Source organism: Siphateles boraxobius, unplaced genomic scaffold (genome assembly GCF_051911475.1).
Source record: "Siphateles boraxobius isolate OS27281-9 unplaced genomic scaffold, OSU_SipBor_1 51, whole genome shotgun sequence".
NCBI classification, from domain to species: domain Eukaryota; kingdom Metazoa; phylum Chordata; class Actinopteri; order Cypriniformes; family Leuciscidae; genus Siphateles; species Siphateles boraxobius.
In genome coordinates, this window is record NW_027509153.1 from 230,001 (window position 1) to 253,870 (window position 23,870).

The window sequence follows — 23,870 nt, forward strand, 5'->3', positions numbered from 1 at the left end:
CACTAATTAGCAAATATATTTTGACATAGCAGACGTTTTGACGGCCATTCTGAATCTTCGAAGAAGGAAACGCAAAGCATTGGAGGACACTCTTTTTTCTGCGCCAATACGATTCATTTTGCTGTGCGTTCCCAGGCAGCACGCACGCTTCTCGAGCAAGAGCCTGGATAGCTCAGTCGGTAGAGCATCAGACTTTTAATCTGAGGGTCCAGAGTTCAAGTCCCTGTTCGGGTGAACGAGCCTCTTTTTGTGGAGCGGTACGTTTTGTTGTTGAGTTCTTGCTGATCTACACTGGCCTCGGGCAGCGACGCTGCAAGGCACCAATCCACAAACGACGTGCCCCTTTCAGCCAGCTTGTAGTCGTGGCCGAGTGGTTAAGGCGATGGACTAGAAATCCATTGGGGTCTCCCGGCGCAGCTTCGAATCCTGCCGACTACGTTGACAGCATGCGCCTGCTTTAGTTTGTAACCTTCTGGAGGCCTAGCTTAAACTTTATAAAAGGAAAAACAGAATCCTTTTCTTTCAGTGACTTCTTCTCCAGAGTCACTGTTACAGGATTACCCCTGAGTTATGTTGGTAAGAAACAGTTTTGTCTGCAAGCTAAAGTTGACAAGGCCCCTTTGTATTCAGGGACACGTCGGGTAGACCTGTAGCTCGCCGTGATCGTATAGTGGTTAGTACTCTGCCTTGTGGCCGCAGCAACCCTGGTTCGAATCCGGGTCACGGCAAGATTTTCTGGGTGCCATTGAAATTGAGCTCCATGTCACCACCTCTCCTCACCCCTTCCTTCAGACATGTCTTTTTGTGCACGGCGCGTGCCCTTGATGTGCTCTGGATGTTCGAGTGAATTGAAACTGGGACCTTCTTTGAAAGCACAAGCTCTCAGGTTCGAACCCTTAGAGAAAAGACTGAAAACGAAACGCTCCTATTTATTTCGGAAGAATCTTGCTTCAGAGAGAATATGGTGCGTGTATATGGTTGGAGATATTGCCTTTGTGTTCAAACCCTGTTCCTCAACGGCATCTGCTGAAGAAAGGGAGTGGACACACTCGTCGATGGCCCCAGAGTACAAGCATTAAAAAAAAGAGTTGGCAGGAAAACTGATAGTGCGCTATAGACATTGGAGATGCACCAGTTCTTGACACAAGAGAACAAGAATGAAAACAAAGAGTGGCAGGAGGGGATGAATCAAGTCCAGTGAAGCAGGCTTTGATCACAGCTGCAAAAATATGGAGCGCTTCACGTATTTGCATGTCATTCTTTCGCTCTGTGCCCAGCAATGTTCTCTGGATGCCGGCCAATCAGCAGCTCGGATTGTCGAGCGTTTGTTGAGCGTTTTCGGTTTTGGGCCAATCAGCAGCTCGTACCCCTACTTCACGTGTCGGCTGTTCCTCTGGACGCCCCTGCGTCTGTGGGGCGTCCGGCCGACATGCTGTAATAGGGCCCTCACCAAGTGTGGGCTCTACAGGACCATCCGGAGGGTCCTGGACATCGACGGCTGGTACTTGATGGCCACCGAGTACCTGGAGTGCCGTCGGTGTAAGAGGAAGGTAGCTGCCTGGTCGCAGGAGGTCGTGGGTCAGCTGGGAGAGGGGCATCGCGCCCTCTTCCCGGCAATCCTCACCTACAAGTAAGTAGCTGTCTGAACACTGTCACAGTATGTCTGTTTGTGGCGCCCTCTTCCCGGCAATCCTCACCTACAAGTAAGTAGCTGTCTGAACACTGTCACAGTGTGTCTGTGTGTGGCGCCCTCTTGCCGGCAATCCTCACCTACAAGTAAGTACCTGTCTGAACACTGTCACAGTGTGTCTGTGTGTGGCTCTTCTGTAACACATGATGTGCTCCTCTCTGTAGGCTTGCCTGCGACCGGCGGGTAATCATCCAGCTGCGTGAGCGTCCTCGGGGGAACAGCGCCACACAGCTGTACAAAAAACTCTGTGAGGCACACACAAAGGCCTGGATGCGGCGGTCCATACACTACCTCAGCGTCATGGAGCCCTTCACGTCGCGAGGTGTCGTGCGCATGTGCACCCCACCACCAAAACCGCCAGCCGTGCCCCAGTACGCATGGCTGTTAATGGTGTACTGCCACGACATCCTCTCCCGCCTGGAGGACGTGAAGGCCCGGGTCACCTCCGTCTTTGGAACGGTTTTGAAGATGGATTCGACCAAGAAGGTAAATGTGGTGCTATGTATGTATAAATATATATGTATATAAATGTGGTGCGGAGTATCACGCTCTAGCTATGTGCGTGCAGCCTTACTGAGATGCTTTATTCTTTCAAACAGGTGACCCGGAAGCTCGCCGGTGCTGCTGCCCAGACCGCAGCGTGGGCAACGAACGTCGGCAACGAGCAAGGACAGGTGCTCATGTCCGTGCTCACGGACGCCGAGGGTGCCGGCCTGTTGCCCATGGCTGCTGGGTTAATACGGCAGTATCGGGACGCTGGGGTGGAGCCGCCTCAGCTCCTCTACGTCGACCGGGACTGTTGTTCGTCCCACGGGGGATCCAAGACAGCTGACATGTTCGGGAAGTGGGACAAGCTAGTGGTCCGGCTGGACATCTGGCACCTGATGCGGCGGTTCGCGTCAGGTGCGTTGTGGCAAAAACAATAATTAAACAAACAGCATCACAGTAAGAGACATCATGGTTCCATAACTTGATATAACATGCATTTTTCCATAACAGGTGTCACCACCGAGAGCCACCAGCTGTATAAACCCTTCCTGCAGCAGCTGTCTTCGTGCATCTTCTTGTGGGACCCAGGGGACGCAGCCCGGTTGCTCAAGGCGAAGAAGAGGATGCTTGAGGCGCAGGGGATGACCTTCTCGTCCGACGCCGGAGTGTGGAGGCACGTCAGCCGCAAGAATATGGCTCTCCATTGCCGTCGCTGCACGCGTGGAGCGGAGGAGACGGAGCGGCTGATCGGTGACCTCCTGGAAACCTTCGGCGGTGCCAACGGACGAGACACCATGGGGATTTCCCTGCTGGACCAAGACCGCATCCAGAAGATCTGGACGGAGCAGCGGCGCCACCTCCATTGCATCCAGGACCCGCCGGGCGTAGAGCTGTACACTGAGACCGGCAGGATGACCAAGGGGGGGATCAGCCTGCCGGTGTACCGTTGTGCACGAGGCTCCACGTCCCTGGAGTCGTTCCACCTGCATCTCAACCGCTTCATTCCAGGTATGTTTCACATGCTTCACTGTCATGTCAATCTTTCACTGTCATCGACTCGCTGTCATTCACATTGTGTGCACTGAATAAACTGCTAAACAGATCTGTGTTCCTCCTCAGGAGAAAGTGCCAATCCCTGGCACTTCCAGGCATTTCTCCTGGAGGGGTTGACGCGGTGGAACGCCGACAGGGCGGCGTCCGTGGCACAGGAGGGACGGCCGCTGCTCCGCTCCTACAATGGCCCCCTGCAGCACTCCCTTGACCAGCTCAGCCAAAGGGTGCTTGGCACGAATGTGGTCAAGGATTACACCAAGCCCAGGGAGTACACGGGTAAGAACACTCAAGCCACCGCGCTTACACCTGTCCACACTGAATGATATTTGTACCAGACTGACTGATGCGATTTGTGTTGTTGTACTTCAGGGGAACTCATCGGCATCGAGTACCTGTACTCCCAGACGGGCAGAGTGCTGCAGGACGTCAGCTTGGACCTTGACATTCCGGACGCGGGGGGGGGGACGTTCCCCAACTCGTCGAGGATGACGAGCTCGCCGACGGCCCGCAGGAGGTGGAGGACCTCACCCTGCACGTGCCTGGCGAGTTCCCAGCTCCTCAGACGGACCCGCGGTCAGGGCGACCGGCTGACGCACCCGCGCCATCCAGTCCGACCGGTGCCCACGAGCCCGCACCCCACTCCCCCGGCCGGTCCTCGCCAGAGCCTCAGCAGGCTGCTGAGGTAAGCACGCCACCTCTTTGTGGTCTGCGACTGCAGTGCATCTCGCATCACCAAAAACTGCGCTCGCTCTGTTCCATCCAACTGACTTATTGTTTTCCATCTCTTCTTGTGTGTCTGCAGGACTACAGAGGACCGGATGACCAGCCGGGGTACCTGGCCGTGGTCCAGTTGGCCACGGCCTTGGTGGGGTTGCGTCACGACCCGGCCTTGTCCGAGGGGAGGGTAGACGAGCTTATCAGGCTCTACGAGGCCCTGTCACCGTACGACAGGGCCCGAGTAGTTTACCCTCCCCGCTACAGGGACAGGCCAGCTCAGGGGCGCTTCATGGCAGCCAAGCCAAGCCCTACCAGTATACCTGGTGTGGAAAGCTTGAGACGGTAAAGCTACGCTTCCATCATACATTTCCCTGGTGTACAAACAAGGTGCTTTATGTAATGTTGCCCATTATCATGCTCATATCTGTCATTGTTTTTGTCCATTGTCCACAGCTGCCTGGTCGGAGAGACCTCTGGACCTGCCAGCAGTCCCAGCGCAAGCCGGCTGGTAGAGGCAGTATGCACCCAGCTCTGCCGCTTGATCCCCTCGGGCAGCCGTGCGCGCGGTGCCCGGAGGTCGCGGTGGGACAGCATACTGCTTCGGTACCAGCACATCCGGGACCTTGTGCTGGGCCACCAGAGGCTGATGGCTCGGGCGCCCATACAGCTCTTTGAGCTGAACGCCAGGACCCTCTCGCTATTGTATGTTTGATGCTTTTGATGTTATGGTAATGACATGCTTGAATGGCATGCTCTCAAAATTGAACATGTAACTAAAACACTACGTTGAAATCCGTTTTCAGGTTCACCAGGATGCAGCGGGAGAAGGAGAGGACTGTGCTAGCTTCAGGCGTTGCAGCAGAGGGACGACCACCAGCGGCAGCGGCAGCAGGTTCGGCGCCGTGCCCAGCAACAGCGGTGGATCGTTCTCCGGCAGCAGCAACAGGCCAGGCGAGGACGGCAGCGCCAAGGGCGGCGGGACCTCTGGCAGCAGCACCGGCTGTGGCAGCACCGGTGCCTGTTCTGCCAGCGCCAGTGCGCCCACTGGCGCCTTTACCGCATGCCCCCTCAGCTGTTGTCCTGGCCATACCACCGTCTGCTGCAGCTGCAACAGGACCTTTTCCGGCAACACAGCCTCTCTTTCTGGACCTCTCACTGCCCCAGCAGAGTGTGAGGGTGCTCCCCATCCCAACGCTCCCTCGGACAACGCCAGCCCCACACGTCCTCTCTCTGCCGCTGGCCGCCGCACATCACGCCGGCCCTCGGCTGCCTGCACCACCTCCTGCTCCCCCTCCTCAGCCTCGCTCTTCGTACAAAACTGAATGGCTGAGGAGGAAGAGGGCTGAGCAGAGGGCAGCGGCAGGAGCAGTCGTCGCTGCCCGGGCCGGCGTGCCACAAGAACAAAAGTGCAGGAGATGCGGCCAGCCAAAGCGGAGGGAGACCGGACACACCCGCTACGGCAATGTACATTTTTGCTCTGCCGCCGCGGCGGGTAAGAGTGTGGAGGACTGACTGAGGGAGATGAAGGACCAGGGTCGAGCCCCGGACTGATTTCGCATTCTCGCTGGGGCAGGTGTATATAGTTGTTTCAGTGTTTATTTGTTTTTTAAAGACATTGACTTTACCCTCCACAAGGACCGGGACCTTGCCGCGGTGTGGAGGCTTCCTACAAACACCGGTCCACACCTGCCACAACTTTTCTACAGCAAAAAAAACATTGTGTATCCCATTCACACCTGTTCAACATTGCCATGCCTTTGTACTATTCTGATTCTTTGCACTGACAAGTTATACGGGCCTATACTGTGTGTGTATGCTGCCTATCATATGGCTTAAGAAAAAGAAAAGAAAACATTGTCTGTCCCATTTACACCTGTATAACACATTCACACCTGTATAACACATTGTCATGCATTTGTGCTGTTGTGATTTTATGCGTTGACAAGTTACATAGGCCTTTTGGACATGTGGGTATGTTCAATAATGTGGTCACTGTCTTTGGAGTTACGTCCAGTTGCCACTGGCTCTGTTGCCGCCGCGTTGGTACTTCACACTGTATGCTGCTGCTTTATGTATCCATGCATGTGTGTAATGAGCCCTTATACTATGCGTCTGTCTGCTGTGATTTATGTGGTTTAAAATAAGAGGAATGAAGCCTTGTGCCACTGTTCTGCATCACTACCACTGTTCTGCATCTCGCCCCAGAATATTTATGCCATGTGTCTGCTCTGATGCTCTATTTTTATTATTATTATTACTATCATCATCATCATCATCATCATCATCAAAATCATCATGTTTTATTGTATTTTAGTTTGACATAAATAATCTATTTCACACTGTAGTCTACTGCTGCTGTGTTTGGTGTTTTCTGCATCTGTACATCATCATCATCATCATCATCATCATCATCATCATCATCATCAACAACAACAACATCAACAACAACAGATATTTAATTGATATTTTTTTTACTGAAGAAAAAGGTGAAACGAATAATACACGGCATGTAACTTTTATTTATACATCGAAATAAAATTATTGACATAATATAAATGTAATATAATGTTTAACATAACAAATTGTAATATATATGCAGAAAAAGGTAAAACAATATAAATACAATATATCTATGCAGAAAAGGGTGAAACAATATAAAAAGGGGAAACAATATGAATACAATATATTATTTAACATACATTTTAATAAGGTGACACAATATAAATACAATATAATGTTTAACACAACAGATTTGAATAAAAGGTGAAACAAATAATACACAGCATGTTACTTTTATGTATACACATGAAATAGGCATAATATGAATATAATAGTGTGTAATGTAATGTTTAATATTTGTGCTTCGGTCGGGATTCGATCCTGCGTTTTGATGGTGTCTCGTTTGTACCGCGTTTGTGCGACTGGGCATGCGCGAAGGCACTAATGCGCATGCGCGACAACAGAGAAGAACGATGGCTGAGCTTTTCCCAGGGGCCATTTTAATCTGCTCTGTATCGATCCAATTTTAGTATATATGCTGCCTTAGCAAGCACAAGTTTGGTGCCCAGCTCAAGGCATATCTACACCTCGGGTTCCAGCGAGCTATCACCAAGGTGGTAGGGCCCAGCGAGCCATCTCGCCTCTGCATACCTTTGCTTGACACAATGATTGATGCAAAAGCTCAATCAGTTTAGGAATAGGACACCTTAGAGCTTTAGGGTTCATAAATGGCCAATTCCACCATGATGTATGAGAGCATCTACTGAAAGAATGGGTTGGGCAGACTTATGGATGGTACCAAAATACAAGCTCTGAATGGGCTGTGTCCTCCAGGTTTTCGAGAAAAAACCGAGTTGGCAGAAAAACGGAAAGTGCTTAGCGGATGGTGACAGAATCAACACAAAGTGAGCATTTAATGTTGTGTTTAGACTATTGTCTTTATATCTGGCATTTATAACCACCTATCTTGTGGAACTGCGTTATTTGGATCAGTAACATTAAAATGATCACTTATTTTAAGGTGGATAAAAACATGTGTACAAAATGTTTTGAGCAAATGTATCACATAGTCACACACAGACGTCAAGATTCTGCATATGATTCACAACAACGGTGACAACTAAAACAAAAAAGCTTAGGAATCAAGGATGTTTTGTACTTTGAAAGCTACCCATCATGCATTGCAGCATGAAGCTTTTTTTTATTGTCACCATTGTTGTGAATCATACGCAAAATCTTGATCTCTGTGTTTGACTGTATGATGCATTTTCTCATAACATTGTGTAAACATGCTTTTCTTTTATCCACCTTCAAATAAGTGATCAATCTAATGGTACTGGACCAAATAATGCAGTTCCACAAGATTGGTGGTTATAAATGCCTGATATAAAGACAAAAGTCTAAACACAACATTAAATGCTCACTTTGTGATGATTTCATCATCATCAACGAGGAGCTGATGACAGTCGATCTTACTTTTTCTGGGCTTTCTCTGCCACAACAATGGTGTTATACAAACACACAGTTACAACAGCCACGGTAAAGTTAAAGTAAGAAGAACTGGGACCAAGAGCCCAACTAAAGCAAACACTCATCACCACAATGGTTACTTAAAATAAAACATGATGTTGAAAATATGTCCACAATGGCCACATTTGAACTAGTTTTTAAACTGGTACGAAGGTTCGATGGACGTCTATATCGCACGTGCAGAACACGTCAAAAAAAGACGTCATAAAAACGTTCATTCTGGCTCCTCAGTGGACGTCTTTTCAACGTCCGACTTTTGTGACAAAGACGTTGAAAAGACGTCTTTTGGACATCATGTTGTTTAGTGGGTACTCCGTTGCCAACCAACACTAGCAGAGCTAGCTTCTCTCTACCCCATGCCTTGTCAACAAAATTATTCTAGTCGTGATTTCTAGTGTTTAATCCTAGGTACGAGAGACAGATGTGTTGAAAACGTCAATGAGTACATGAAGCGTCTGACATCAAATGTTTTATTTAGCTACAAGTCCAACGCATACTAGAATCCTTGATGTTCAGCTCAGGGGAAAAGATGTAACGTTAGTTCACTGCACAGGATGGGAATGGAATCCTATTCCTCCTTCCCAAATGCCCCCTCGCCCAAATAGTGAACTGCCGGTACGCTGTTAACCTTAACAGTCTGAGAAGAGGATATAAGTTAGCCTAGCCTAGCCCAGTTACCAATTCGTAAAATACACTGTTACATACCAGCTACTTATGGGGCGCTCCAGCGTCTCAGCTCGGACATCCCTTAGAGATAGCATAGCCTCCTCCAACATGTCTCTCTCACCGCACAGCATCCGAAATGAACGGTGCATGGTGATGCATTTTCGCCGATCAATAAATGTTCCAGGTTGACCTCTCTGCAACAGTTCGACTCCGGTGCAGTGTCCATGCTCCGGCAGCGCCCGCGCCCACACACTTCCCCCAAACGATCCTGTATTGTATGTGGAGCCTGAAACTGGTTCAGATTTTTAGTTACTCTTGCTTTCATATTATAGTTTGAATTCATTTTCTACAATATTTATTTCATAATTTAATTAAAAATTAAAAGGTTTTTAATTAAAAATTAATAACAACCTGATAAAAAAAATTGGACCAGGCACAGGGTCCGAGTGTTTGCAAAAACAGGTATTTCATTTTACTTTAAAGGATCATTCAAACAAAATGTTAGTGCAACTCTGTTAAGGAATGCTAAATTATACTCACTGTATTTTTACTTCAGGTGACTATGAAACTGCAAAGAAGTGGTCCAAAAGAGCAGCTGTGCAGTCTTCTGTGGAGAGCTCTGATGACGTTCCCAAGAGAAAAAAACGACCAGTGTGTCTCAGCAGCTCTGATGGAGGTATGAACCTGAGCATGTGAAATAAGTTTACAAGTAAACAATTAAAGTAATTCTAAAATCATTTTTATTCATTTTTTTAAAAGATACTTCTTCAGTACCTCACCCAAAAAAGAAGAGCCGGGTGAACTGTACATCAACTGGTAGGCCTTTCTTAGTTTTAATTATTTTACTTTACCACTTGTGCACAATTTCATATTAAAAAGTGTTTGGGGGTTTTCAGAATACCAAAATTTCATTAGTTGATTGATACCAATACCAGTACATTTTATCGTTTTTCGTTTGTTCCTATTTTTTAGTAATTACCTTCTAATTTACAGTGGAACCTCAGCTGCCATTTCCCCGAGCATTTAAACCCAACAAACAAACCACACTAACACCAGCAAGACCTGAAGATTATACCATTCTTGATGCATCATTAAGACCAGTGCCTCCTAGAGACATCCAGAAGAATGGTAAATGCAAAACATAATTTGAAACTTAGTTTTTACCTTTATTTGAATGAATCAATCTTGATTCTCCCAGATCAACTCCTGAGTTACTCACTCAGAGAATCATCAGCATTGAGAGTGAGATGAAGGCGATGAGGAGCTCAACAGCAGCCCTGTATGAACTGTGCTCGTGCCCTGGGTGATGGGACTAGTCAGCGAGTGGAGGAGATGAGCCTTGATGTGTGTGGCACTATGGAGGAACTCCTCTCTCTCTCGAAGAAAAAATGAAGAGGAGACATTTCGGAATAGTGTGGTATGTTAATAGTGAACTATCCGTGAAATGCCAAAAAAGTGTTAGAATTAAGTTAAATAACAAAAGTTATTACCATTTTGAAAATGTATTCCATCTTGTAGACACACCATTTAAGTCTTGTTGGAGGTCCAAACCCTGGGGAAAACACCCGGCGGGTGATGCGGGCACTGGCCTCCTACAGTGTGTGGAAGGAGTTTAGTCTGAAGGGGAAGAAAGGGAAGAGCAAGTCCTATATGTTAGTGACACAAAAAACCTGTATTACCAGTACTTTTTTAACCATTGCTGCATAGTTAAGGAATTTAATATTACAGAGGCAGTGATGATGTCCAATCCTAGAATCCAGCAAGCAACAGTGGAGGACATTGTGGCAGACACACTTAAGCTCCAGCAAGCTGTCAGAATGTAAGCTCCTTTGGTGCAGTTTTCTATAAAATAGTTATTATATTCTAATTACATAATTAAAAAAAAAGGGAGATTACATGTTTGTCAGGAACCAATCAGACACCACATCCTTCACAACACAATGATCACTCTCACCAGAATTCTAATCACCTGCACCTGTTCACAATCAATAGCCTCTGAATAAAAACACTCACCACAGCTTCATTCACCGTCAAGCCTCCAACAGGAACAGACCATTTACCGCTGTCTACCAAAGTCTATCTCCTCGTCATCGCCGACCAAGTAACGTATACTCACCTGTGTATTACTGACCTCTGCATTCCTGTTCCACTGTCTTCAGACATCCTACCCGAGTCCTGGTTTCCTGCATTTCCTGTCTGGATCCCTGTTCCCTAGAATCCTGTATTTTCCTGAGTCCCTGTGTTCACGCCGAGTTGTCTCATCCACGACGACACCTGAAAGAGAAAAGACAAGTATGAATGATCTGTGACCGCTTGACATCCAATTAACCTGAAGAGGACCTGCTCACCTGTTATCTGCCCCGCACGTAGAGACCCTCACCGCATCTGCACCTGAACTCTGAGAATACTCACCTATGCACTTGTGTCACGTTCAATAAAGCTGTGTTTGGATTCACTTACCTCTGTCTCCTTGCCTGTATCCTGACAATGTTCAGTTCACTTAGTACTTTTCTTTTACTAAAAGTAGAAACAATGTGAAGTTGACACTTTAGTCACTGGTTTGATTTACTTAAAGTTGCACAAACAAAGAACATCTGACTGTACATGTGAGTGGAGCATTTCACAGTCTGTCGTTTAGGTCAGTTAGGCTTGGGGTAGGTTTGAATTTTAATTATTCCAATTCCGCTCATTCGAATCTAATTAACGGTAATTTAGGTAAAACAAAAGTTTGGATCTCGTGCTATAAGCTAACATGATTAGCGCATCTCACCTCGTCATAATTTACATATAGTTGACATCTGACAATCCTAACAACAAATAAAATATCAAAATGAAAAATATAATTCATGGTTACTCACATAGAGCGCAGCTGGAGTTTTTTCTTATATCGTTCAACAACTGCCGAACAACCGTCCTTCTTCATTTGGTGTAATGGCGGGTTGCGAACCAACATCAATAGGTGCATGTCGCCACCTACTGTCATGAAGTGTGAAGAGAACCGGTTCTCACGTAATCCCTATATCCGATTTTGTAATCCACTAATCCTAATAAACTCACTATTGCATTTATTTGTTTCCTGCATTTTAACCATTTAGTAAATACAATTACTGGATTTATAGTATATTTATAGTTATCTTACATGATTAATATAATGAAACCATCCTATTTTAAATAAATTATATTGACCAGCTACTTTTCATTTTGCAGCAGCAAGACCAGAGAAAAGGTGTGCAGCAGCAAGATGAAGATGATGAAACACTCCTACTTTTGGAAAACAAATAAGACTTTTTGATTTTTTTGTTGTTGAAATTTTCGTATTTTTTTCCTTAAAGTAAGATCAAATTAATTAAAATGAATGTATATGCCAAATTTTCACTTCTCAATAACTTGTTAACTTTTAATATATATATATGTTAAAAATTATATGTTAATTATTTATTATCTTGAGGTGGAGAATGTCATTAACTAACTGCTGATTATTAAATGATATAAATGTTTTCTAGGTGATTGATTCTTGCGGCACACATGTGTGTGACACATTGATGCATGCGGTGCATACACACAATAGTACAGGTAACACTGAATAAATGCTGATTAAATGTATGCAGTGTTTTTTGTTGTTGTTTTTACGTGGTATTTTGGTCGTTGTTACTACTAAAACGGTCCTTTGATGTTACCTCCTCAGAACATACCAGTTAGGTCATTGAGACGAATATGGGCCGGTCCTGTTACGTCTTCACAACGTAACTGTGTTAGCTGGGATATATGATAGCTAGCTAGTAAGTTAGGGTAGTTAGGTAATAAATGTTTTATATCCTTAAGTTTGTGATTAGTTTATTTATTTAATCAACCAATCAATAAATCAATCTACATTCTGAATCTTGCAGGGCTTATAATTTCTGTGGGATGTTATCAATCCTACAGGACAGTATGTGGACAAACCTACAGGACTCAGCAACAGGCGCGTCTTAGACATGGGCATTCGGGGCTTCAGTCCCGGATGTTTTTTTTATAGCCCCGGATCTCAAAAAATGTAATTTATTGATAATTATTATTATTATTTAATAAATTTGTATTTATTTAAAAAATGAACAGGTCTTTTAATCTATCCTTCGGAATCATGTATTAAAGACGATTAAAATGTGTTCAAGCAGATCAAAGTTACTGTGGTTACAATAATATGCTTGCATTTAGAGTGCGCACCAGAGGAGAGAGAGAGAGAGAGAGAGAGAGAGAGAGAGAGAGAGAGAGAGAGAGAGAGAGAGAGAGAGAGAGAGAGAGAGAGAGAGAGAGAGCCTGAAAGAGCCATTGGTTAAAGGGTAGAGTTATAGAAATTCTACTTGATTTAAAAAAAAAACTGCGCTGGTATCCGATCGGTATCGGTCGAAACTCAAAATTTTTGGTATCGGATCGGATCGGTTCAGAAAAAATGGTATCGGGACATCCCTAATAATTTCTGGTAGGCTATATCTAAGTTACCCAGGAGCTTTGTTCACATAGGCTTAGCTTGATGAATTGAGTCGTTGAACACAGCAGGAGAGAACGCAACGTTAGCCAGCTAGCTAAAGCTCCAGTGGAAAATTATTAGCTAACGCTACGGAGGCCATAATATTTTTGACTCATGGCTGAAGTTAAGTTTCTCCAGCTCTCCCCAGGTTGGCAAAAATGCATCTCAAAATGCATCAGATTGATGGTTTCAAATATGGAATATTTAAATTTTTCTTACGGGGGAGCGTGCCCCCGAACCCCCCTAGAGGGGTAATATCCTTCTCACCTTTTTCACCCCTGGCCCGTTTTCATGCCTGCTATAGTTCCTTTTCCAGACTTATACAAGCAGACTGTTGGAGCAGAAGTTATGAGGATAAAAAAAAGAGTCAGGAAATTACATGGTTAATTTGTACATCATTGTAATGTTTAATCATTGTTTAATAAACATATATGGCACCTTTTTCCAAGTCTTCATTTGTCACTCTTTCGTTCTTTTTTTTAAATATCGCAATAATGATCGTACCGTGGTCTTTACACCAAGGTATTATCGTATCGTGAGATTTGGTCGTTACATTCCTATTATTTACAAGTCATAACTTTTGCCAATATTTGGAATAGAATTTAAAATATATATATACTACAAATATTTTTCTATTAATTTAGTGTGCCTTTACATTGCTTCAATGCGTTACTATTTTAGCGTCATATTTCTATCCCGTGCTGCGTGAATCCAGGTCACTTCTGAAACTTTACAGCATGCAATTGGCGTCGGTTCTCTTAGCAGCATGAAAAATAATAGTGTTATTCAATGGATTATATAGGCTGAAGCCTCGAATGCGAGTCAAGACTGCTCCCTTTACAATCACTAATGCTGTCGCTCTGTCATTTCATCACGATCTCACAAAGTGCAATGAAGCCGCCAACAATGCACAATATATCTCTAAGGCTACGCGGCGATGCCAGCGACTTCAGACTCAAGGCTCGTCCCGCTGTGTGCTTTTTCTCAGACGGCGTGGCTTCTCACTCCGGATCCAGCGATGCGGTGATGCTTCGCTGAAGAGATGAAAACCAGTTGTACCAGCCTAATCGAGCTATGTTTATAGGGCGTGACCACGCCCTTTCTGGCGGGACGTGATGAAATGGGCGTGAAATGCCCCCATTGGATATGTGTCACGCAGAGCCACTCTCGATAGGCTGCTGCTGTTGGCGCAGGGGAGCCAATAGGCGCGCAAGCCGTCTTAACCTATGTCTGCATGCTGCTGCACAGCGTTTTACATTAATTCAAAATTAAGGATAATTTTTGGCTTCAATATCTCGTGGAAAAGAGGTTTTCCCCATAGCGTAAGATATTACGCAGTACTCGTTCCCTCTCTAGAGAGAACCGAGGTTACGTTAGTAACCGAGTACGTTATAAAAACAGTTTAGTTATGTAAAAATAAACCTTTGTAGATCCTATAATTAGGCACATTGCTGACACCTTTCTTTTTGACATTTTAATGGAGTCAAAGCTGTTATTTAAGGGGTTCCAGAGCCCCACGAACACCTGTATTTTGCACACTGATTCTAACCCAATTTGACAATGATCCTGCTGTATGTTTGTAGTTATAGCTATTACTTCAAAGTGAATTGACTAACTGATTGATTGAGTGATTGAATTACATTTCCCCCAGGGTTAGGGTTAAGAGAATAGTTATGAAGAGAAGCAGAGATATTCAGAGCTTCTTCAAAAAAGAAAAGAGTCAGAGGCAGCCACAGCTTCGACAGCAGCAGTGAAACGGCTCAGTATAGGTACAGCAGTATTGATGAAGAGCAGTCAGCTCCTCCTGCACAGGTTGGTAGGCTAAGGCCCCATCCACACTACTGCGTTTTAGTTTAGAAACGGAGAATTAAAACGAAGACGATCTCCGTCCACACCAGCGTTTGAGCTGCGTATTAGAACTGATCTCCTTCCACATTAAAACGACTGAAAACGCGGATCACGTGACCATTCACCTACAATGGGCATGCGCGTGCCGGTGTAAACAGGAAACGGATTGATTATTCCTCAGATTTCTCTGAGGTTGTTAAGTGCCGATCTGGACATTCAAGAGTTTTCGCACCATTCCTCAGGAACCACAACTTCATTGATAAAATTATCCCACCATGTGCTGGTTCGTCCCAGCTTAACCCATGACCGACGCTCCATGTATGGTCGATACCGCCGCTGCACACGGGAACTGTCACAGGTCGCTGGAATAATAGCTTGCCTCCGGTGCATGTAGGCAGTTATAGCATTGTGAAATGCAGAATTTACTTGCTCTAACGTAACTGGTAGTCCAGGCTGTTGTTGTGCGTTTTCTTCCGTTGTATGACATCCAATCAGAGAGCCGAGCGTGAGCCTCTGCGTCATCGTTTCTAAAGTCCTCCGTTTTGACCCGTCTTCACTAAAACGCCCTCCGGAGATTCAAAACGCAAAACGGGGTCGGCAGCGTTTCTAAACTTCTCCGTTTTAGGTCTTCGTTTTTGCCGTTTTAGTGTGGACGGGAGGTGCAAACGTAGCAAAAGGTCTCCGTTTCTAAACTAAAACGTAGTAGTGTGGATGGGGCCTAAGTCATGCTTGGATAGTTTGAATTTACCATGTAGCCTCACATTCAAGTTGTTTGTCACTCCAGTTATACAATTACAACTGTCTGAAACATCGCTACACTAGAACAATAGTTAAAACAGTTGTAAAAGACAGAAGAACAATAATAAAATGTGCATAATACATAAATACACACACACACACACACACACACACACACACACACACACACACACACACACACACACACACACACACAAACACACGTGTGAAGAGACAAGGACTTTAATCCACAACAAGGAAATAGCTCTTAGAAAATGTGTACCCTATCCTGAACATAATTACTGATTAAAAATAGACGTTAAAATAACCAGAGATACTTGAGGACTATGATAGGTGTAAATGGAATAAAAAAATGACTTTTTAATTTGGTTGGTTGTTTCTTTACCCTATAATTATCGCTCTTCCGATGTTGTGAGCTGCAGGCTCCCGTCGGATGCAGCGCGACCCCTCCCGGTCGAGCGAAGTAATAACCAAACACCTAAAGGCTTGTTTATACCCGACGCGTCCGCTAGAGCGCGAAGGTGCGCGCGGCAAAAATGACGTCATTGCGGTGTGGGCGGTCGTGTGCGTTTGGGTGCGCAAGACCCCATTTCGCCTGGCGGTGTGCACGGCACTTTTTGTAACATCTTGCTCTGCGCCGCATCCGAAGATGAACGACTTTGAGCCGAATCTGGCCGAACTGGTACGTCTGTACCAGCATGTTTATGATCCTTCTATACACAGAGACATTTGCATTTTGTGAATAGGAACACATTTGCATTAAGCACCCAGTTTGCACTTGTCTAAAGTAACTGCTTACATTTACAAAATAAGCCTACAATAGCAGAAGTAAGCCCTGCTGATGAAATTAAGGTTTACTCTTTTCATATGAATTTCAGCAATTAATAACCGGCAAGCTACTTCTTCACTGCTGATTCCTGGTGGTTTAGAGGAGAATTACTCCAAGTCGCCCCCTGTCGTTTCACAGAATAGCACAACGGCGAGCGTGTCAAGTATAAACGCCTCGTCTGTTTGGAGAGGTGCGCACGCAGTCAACCGAGACTCGCGCTCGTGCGGACACGTCGAGTATAAACAAGGCTTTACTCCGTGTCAGCGCGCGCTCTGATCGGTAAAGTGGCACAGACCTCTCTCGAATCATCTCCTGCAGCAGTCTCCGGCCAAGCATCACTTAACTCCGTCTCCGTTTCCCTCGTAAGCTGATATTAGTATTTAAACATTCTGAATTACAAACATTACATTACAAACAAAACATGTTTGTAAAAATAATTTAAATAACACGGTTTTGGCGGTTATAGAGCTCTAATGACGGTGTTTAACTATAACTGTCGGTCTCACGGTTATATAATAACTGTCACACCCCTATATGTAAGTGTGAACTCGTGAAATGATGTTTTATTAACAGAGTTCGGGAGAAGCACTTTCAGATAATTAACCTAGTAATTGTCATGGGAGTCATCCAGGCAACTCAATTAACATAAGGAGGTATACATACAGTAGCTTTTACCGCTGTTATATGACAGTTTTCCAGCGTCCATCCACCACCCCATCTCCTCACTTAGTTGTCCTATCCCAAACCTGGGATTACTCTGGGTTCGGGCCAAAATCTGCTATCCAAATACAATGTATTATTACAGTATCAACTGAGGGTGCTCTTGCTTGTGTTTGAGGGTGCTTAGCAGACGTGTGTGTGTGTGTGTTTCCGCAGGTGTCCAGTGAGATGAGCAGGTATTATGTGGCGGTGGATGTGGGCACTGCCAGTGTGCGAGCGGCTCTGGTCACTCCGGACGGTCAGGTCAAGCACACAGCAGAGGAGCCCGTTGTCATCTGGGAGCCGCGTGCGGAGCATTATGAGCAGTCGTCAGCTGATATCTGGAGCAAGTGCTGCCGGGCCGTGAAGGTGGGTCGACCATCTGTCCGGCAGGCACATAAACTGTGCATCATCATTGTCTAGGACTCTGTTGGAGTTGTGTTGGTCAAACGGCTGTTTGCGTTTATTTTCAGAGAGTGACTCAGGACATTGACGTGACGTGTGTTCGAGGGCTCGGGTTTGATGCCACCTGTTCACTGGTGGCTCTGGATCGGCACTTCCAGCCCGTGGCTGTCAATCACACAGGTGAGGCGTGTTCATCACTCGTGCGGAGAGCGTGAGCCAGCGCTCTGACCCAGTGTTACTTGCAGGCGTCCGAGAGAGGAACGTGGTGATGTGGATGGACCACCGGGCCGCAGAACAAGCCGCTCGGATCACACACACCAAACACAGAGTGCTTCAGGGGGTCGGCGGGGTGATGTCGCCCGAAATGCAGCCGCCCAAACTACTGTGGCTCAAAGAGGTGAGGAGCGCTGGGATCCTGAGGAAGAGCGAGAGAACTATAAACACTTGTGTTTCAGACGCTTGTTTCTTCTTTTGCGGTTAGAATCTGCAGGAAACCTGTTGGAAAGACGCGGCACATTTCTTTGACCTTCCAGACTTTCTATCCTGGAAAGCTACAGGGTCCTTATGCAGGTGAGATGCAGGATCCGCACAACTGTTTCATAGACGACATTCATTCTGTGATAAAACAACTTTAGGGTTGTAGATCTACAAAACTGCTGATGCAGCTCAATATATGTAATTGACTACAGTAATGTATATGAAATTACTTCTTTAAATCAGATCCATCACTTCAACCACTTTAGCCAAGTCAAATCTTTAAAGCAGATTTTTACAAAAGATTTTAATATGTTCCTTGAGGTTCACTTAGCTTTTTTGCACAAAGAACACAAACAAATATACAGTTATGTCACAAATATTTTATATATTTCAAATATGAGGGAAGAAGAAAACACTAAAACCTGTTTAAAGGGATAGTTCACCCAAAAAATGTAAATTCTGTCAGGATTTACTCTCCCTCGTTCCAACCCCGTAAGACATTCGTTCATTTTCAGAACACGAATTAAGATATTTTTGATGAAATCTGAGAGCTGGATCACTCCTCCATAGGCTTCTAAGGGATTGAAACTTGTTCCCCGAAAAGTTATTAAAGACATCGTTAAAATAGTCCAAGTGACTACAGTGGCTCAATCTTAAGTTTATCAAACGATGAGAATACTTTTAGTGCGCAAAAACAAACAAAAATAACGACTTTATTTCAACTATTAATTTCCTTCTCTGTGGGCCTCGAGTCAGTTAACTAGTGTAACAGCGTAAGCTTCTGTTGTTGAATGTCACACGCATCACCCACATGACCAGCGTCGGCCAATAGTGAGCCTATGTGTGACGTAGATCTACGCAATCACACTACGTTGACTGACTAGAGGCCCACAGCGATATAAATATATAGATATGCCTGTTCTGGTAAATTCTTACTGAAGTCCTTAAGTGAGTTTGCTGCCTTTGCTGTGAGGGAGATGCTCACAGAAGCTGCTGCACACCAAGACCTGCAGGTAGAAAAAAATAAGAAAAGCCTTAAATATAAATATGGTAAGCCTTACCAGTAATGTGATAATTATTTTTAAGGTTCTCGACATTTTTTAAATAAATACTGTAATAATAATAATAGTAGTTCAAAGTATGAATAGTTTTTAGTCAAATGACATAAAAAGACCGGGCCCCTCGACACTCTTAAAACTTTTCTCCCTCAAACAGCAAGCTAACGTTACTTATGCAGGCTACACACAGCAATATAAACAACATCTCTTCACGTCGTTCTAGTAAAATAATAACAATAATAAGTAAACAAACCTCAAAATCACTTTGCTGAGAATGATACACCAGCAGCCGAGGAGTTGAAGATATCCTCTGGTAGTGCGCGCGATATTAAAAAATGCGCGTGCGGCGTGTCATCCGGGTGAGTTCGTCAGGTGAAAGGTCATCATGTGGGTCATTTTATTTACGGCTAAATTATTATTCATTAATTTTACTAATAGTTAGATTGGGCAGGCATCCACAAAAGGGCCTTTAATTACAAAAAAAGGATAGGAAATTTTGCCTTGACAAAAGGGCTCTTTGGGCACCAAGGGGCAAAGGGCCAGGTGCTCAAGCAGTGATCCACACAGCATGTCTTGCTCTCCTGATGCAGGTCTCTCTGTACTCTTGTCTGTAAGTGGACGTATTCTCCGTCTGAAGGCTGGGACGACACCTTCTGGAGCGCCATCGGCTTGGAGGACCTGATGGAAAACTGCTATTGTAAAATCGGTGGGAGAGAGTAAAGCTCAGGTGTCTGTGTGTGTTCAGCCGGTCGTGTTGACTGATAGTGTGTGTGTGTGTGTGTGTGTGTGTGTGTGTGTGTGTGTGTGTGTGTCTGTGTGTGTGTGTGTGTGTGTGTGTGTGTGTGTGTGTGTGTGTGTGTGCAGGTGAGCAGACTTGTATTCCTGGGACTCCTGTAGGACAAGGACTGACCGCAGAGGCGGCTGCAGATCAGGGCCTGAGACCGGGAACGGCTGTGGCCGCTTCACTCATAGACGCACACGCAGGAGGGTTAGGTATGATACGCCACACCAGCTGAGTGCTAATGCAGCGCTCGCTCATCCACGGCTCTTTGAAATGAAGAGAAAACGTCTCAGGTTACTATTGTAACCATAGTTCCCTGAGAACAGGGAACGAGACGATGCGTCCATCGACGCCATGGGAACGCCCCCAGCGTGACTGCGTCTGAAGCATCTATGTCAACTAGTCCAATGGAAAGAATGAGCGTCACGGGCGGGTGACGTCATGACCAGGATATGATAAAAGCACATCCGGTGCAAACCGGCATTAGCTTCGAAAATTGCCGAAGCAAGCCGATCACAGGGATGCAGGAAGTATGGCAGGGTGACGCATCGTCTCGTTCCCTGTTCTCAGGGAACTATGGTTACAATAGTAACCTGAGACGTTCCCTTACGAAGGGAACTCAACGATGCGTCCATCGACGCCATGGGAACGAGAATACCCAAAGCGCCAGAATTCCAAGTACCTGAGTGTCAGTCTGTTGTAACTAAGCACTAAGCACCTGAGAACCTGGGGCAGCATCCAGGTCCAAGCTGTAAAACCTCATGAATGTGAGCGGTGAGGACCAGCCCGCCGCATCACAAACGTCTTGGACAGAACTCCAGATAATACGCTTAGAAGCCATACTCCTAGTGGAATGAGCCCTGACCACCAAATGGTTGGCCAGAAGACTCACAAGCAAGAAGAATAGTCTCGACTATCTATATGCTCAATAGGTTGGATTTTCTCGACAGAGAAGTCCGATGAACATAAGTGTCCAGTGCTCGCACTGGCACAAGAGGTTCAGCTTTTCCTGGTCCGAAAAATGGGGGAGGACAGAAACCTGCAGCACAATAGGCCTCGGAATAATGGTAGGCACCTTTGGAACATATCCATGTTTCGGGTAAGATTGCCTTGGCCATCCCGGTGCACTCAAGGCAGGTGGGGACCGAAAGGGCCTGAAGGTCTGACTCTTATAGGGACGAAATAGCTAGCAGAAAATAGTCTTAAAAGAAAGGAACTTCTCTGAGACCAAATCTAAGGGCTCGGAGGGAGCCCCAGATAGGCCTTCTAGAACTATTGCAAGGTCCCAAGCCAGCACCTTAGTGCAAATTGCATGCCTCAGCCTCAAAGTGCCACGAAGGAAACGAGTGATCAGGGGGTCTCGACCCAAAAATGTACTACCCACCAGGGCGTGGAAAGCCGCAATGGCCGCCACACATATTATACCTTAAGCGTGGAAGGACATAGACCTGATACAAAGCGTTCTTGCAGAAACTCGAATACTGTGTTTACTGAACAGTTAACCGGATCCCACTGACGCTGGTAACACCAAGAAGTGAAAAACTCTCGAAATAGTGAATATAGTTTCCTCGTAGCGGGAGCTCTGGAGCTTAGAATGGTCTAAACAACCTCGGTTGAGAGACCACTCTCTATGAGTTGGGCCCCCTCAGAGGCCAAACCCACAGTTCCCAAATCCCCTGCCGGGGGTGCAATATTGCATCCCCTGCCTGAGACAGAAGGTCTCTCCTGATCGGGACCTCCAAGGGAGGTCCGTCGAGGAGAAAAATTAGGTCCGCAAACCAAATTCAGCTCTGCCAGGGTGGTGCTACTAAATAGGCTTATTCCATCCTGGCGGATTCACTCCAGAACTCCTGGGAGCAGAGCAACGGAGGGAAATGCGTACAGACGTAGCCTCGGCCACGTCTGCACCATAGCATCCAGCCCCGAGGGGACTGGTTGAGTGAGGGATAACCAGAGTGGACAGTGCGTCGTATGCTGAGACGAGAACAAATCCACTTCTGCCTGGCCGTAAAACTCCCATATTTGCTCCACCGCCTCGGGGTGGAGTCCCCTGGCCTCAGCCCCTGCCTCGACAGGGTGTCTGCTCCAATATTCTGCCCCCCCCCGGAATATACACTGCCCTCAGACAGCGTAATTTCTTGAGGGACCAAAATAAGAGGCCACCAACGTGTTGTCTGTGGGTCAAGAACCAGAGTTTCCTCCATATAACCAAGGCGCGGGGATACTGCCGCGTGATCTTGATCGTAAGGAGTGGGTTTCCCCTCAGGGAGAACCCTCTGGTCCTGAGCCACCTCTGTAAAGGTCTCACGTACAGCAGGTCAAAGGGTATCACATTGGACGCTGCTGCCCTGAGGCCTAACAGTCACTGTTCCAGAACAACACATGATGGCCCCTCAGGTCTGGGAGGAGATGTCTCAACGCATTGAAGACGACCATCATCTCTAGGCAATTCATGTGCCAAGAGAGATGATGACTCCTCCACAAGCCCTGAGCTGAGCGGCCTTCCAATACCGCTCCCCAGCCGGTGAGGGAAGCATCTGTCGAGATCACAACTCGATGGCAAAGAGCTCCCAAAACCGGACCCTGGGTTAAGAACCAGTGTTTCCTCCATATAACCAAGGTGCGGAGACACCGCCGCGTGATCTTGATCATACGAAGTGGGTTTCCCCTCGGGGAGAACCCTCTGGTCCTGAGCCACCACTGTAAAGGTCTCATGTACAGCAGGCCAAAAGTTATCCCGTTGAACGCTGCTGTCACAAGACCCAACAGTCTCTCTAACTGTTTTACAGTGCGTGACTGGCCTAGCCTCAGCTCTTTTGTGGCTGTTAGGATAGCAGCTACACGAACGGGCGACAGAGTGGCCCGCATCGTCACTGAATCCCATACCACACCAAGGAAAGTGGTTCTCTGTACTGGAGAAAGCACACTCTTCTTGGCATTGAGCCTCAACCCCAACATCTGCATAGGAGCGAGAACGACACCTCGGTGCCGAACCGCTAACTGTTCTGATTCCGCTAGAATCAGCCAGTCATCTATGCAATTCAGAATGCATATGCACTGCAGCCTGGCGGGGCCAGAGCTGCGTCTACACGCTTCGTGAATGTGCGGGGTGATAGAGCTAGACCGAAAGGAAGTGCCTGATACTGGTGTTCTTTGCCCCAAAGAAAACCTCAGGAACCTCCTGTGCTGAGGGAGGATGGAGATATGGAAGTATGCGTCTTTTAGATCTATCGTGACAAACCAGTCCTCGGATCTGATTTGAGTCACGATCTGTTTGAGTGTCAGCATTTTGGACTTGAGTTCCAGCACCAAACACTCCAACAGACGAAGATCTAGTATGTGACGCAGCTCTCCATCCTTTTTTGGAACAATGAGATAACGACTGTAAAGACCCGACGCAATGTCGGGTGAGTACACCTGCTCTATAGCTTTCTTTGCTAACAGGGCCTTTACCTCTTGCTCCATTACCAGAGCCTGCTCGGAATGCACTAACGTGAGCAACACCCCGTTGTAGCCTGGAGGACGAGAACCAAATCTGCCTCTTACTACTAACTGCAGGACCCATAGAGATATATTTGGCAGTAGCTTCCGCGCTGCCAGAAAATCTACCAAGGGAACCAGCCCCTCGAGGCTGGCCTCTGGTGTAATAAAGACAGCCAGTTCGGGGACCTGAAGCATACTGGCAGGAGCCACCCGAACTGACTGTTTTCGAACCCCCCTCAGAGGGCGCATTCCGACGCAATGTCGAGTTGACGCTGCGCCAGAAGCTCGCTGGAGACCGCTGCGCCCCGAAGCACCAAGGGTGGCGGGGTTGGCAGAACGGTCCCCTGAGGGCACCGAGATGGAAAGGGCACCGTATAATG

At 46.3% G+C, this 23,870-nt stretch overlaps 1 protein-coding gene and 1 non-coding gene across 2 annotated transcripts in view; both read left to right on the plus strand.

Annotated features, from left to right (window-relative positions):
- The first annotated feature begins 356 nt into the window (after positions 1 to 356).
- On the plus strand, positions 357 to 438 carry trnas-aga (transfer RNA serine (anticodon AGA)). Its single transcript has one exon. It is a non-coding gene; the product is annotated as a tRNA-Ser (tRNA).
- A 17,027-nt stretch (positions 439 to 17,465) lies between these two features.
- The window catches only part of LOC143712784 (FGGY carbohydrate kinase domain-containing protein-like), a 328,185-nt gene continuing 321,780 nt past the window's right edge, over positions 17,466 to 23,870 (plus strand). Inside the window, exons 1-5 of the mRNA XM_077204793.1 lie at positions 17,466 to 17,655; positions 17,760 to 17,871; positions 17,937 to 18,088; positions 18,173 to 18,261; positions 19,817 to 19,932. Of these exons, the coding sequence (XP_077060908.1) occupies positions 17,476 to 17,655; positions 17,760 to 17,871; positions 17,937 to 18,088; positions 18,173 to 18,261; positions 19,817 to 19,932 (649 nt within the window). The 5' untranslated portion in view covers positions 17,466 to 17,475. The remainder of the gene's footprint in view (positions 17,656 to 17,759; positions 17,872 to 17,936; positions 18,089 to 18,172; positions 18,262 to 19,816; positions 19,933 to 23,870) is intronic.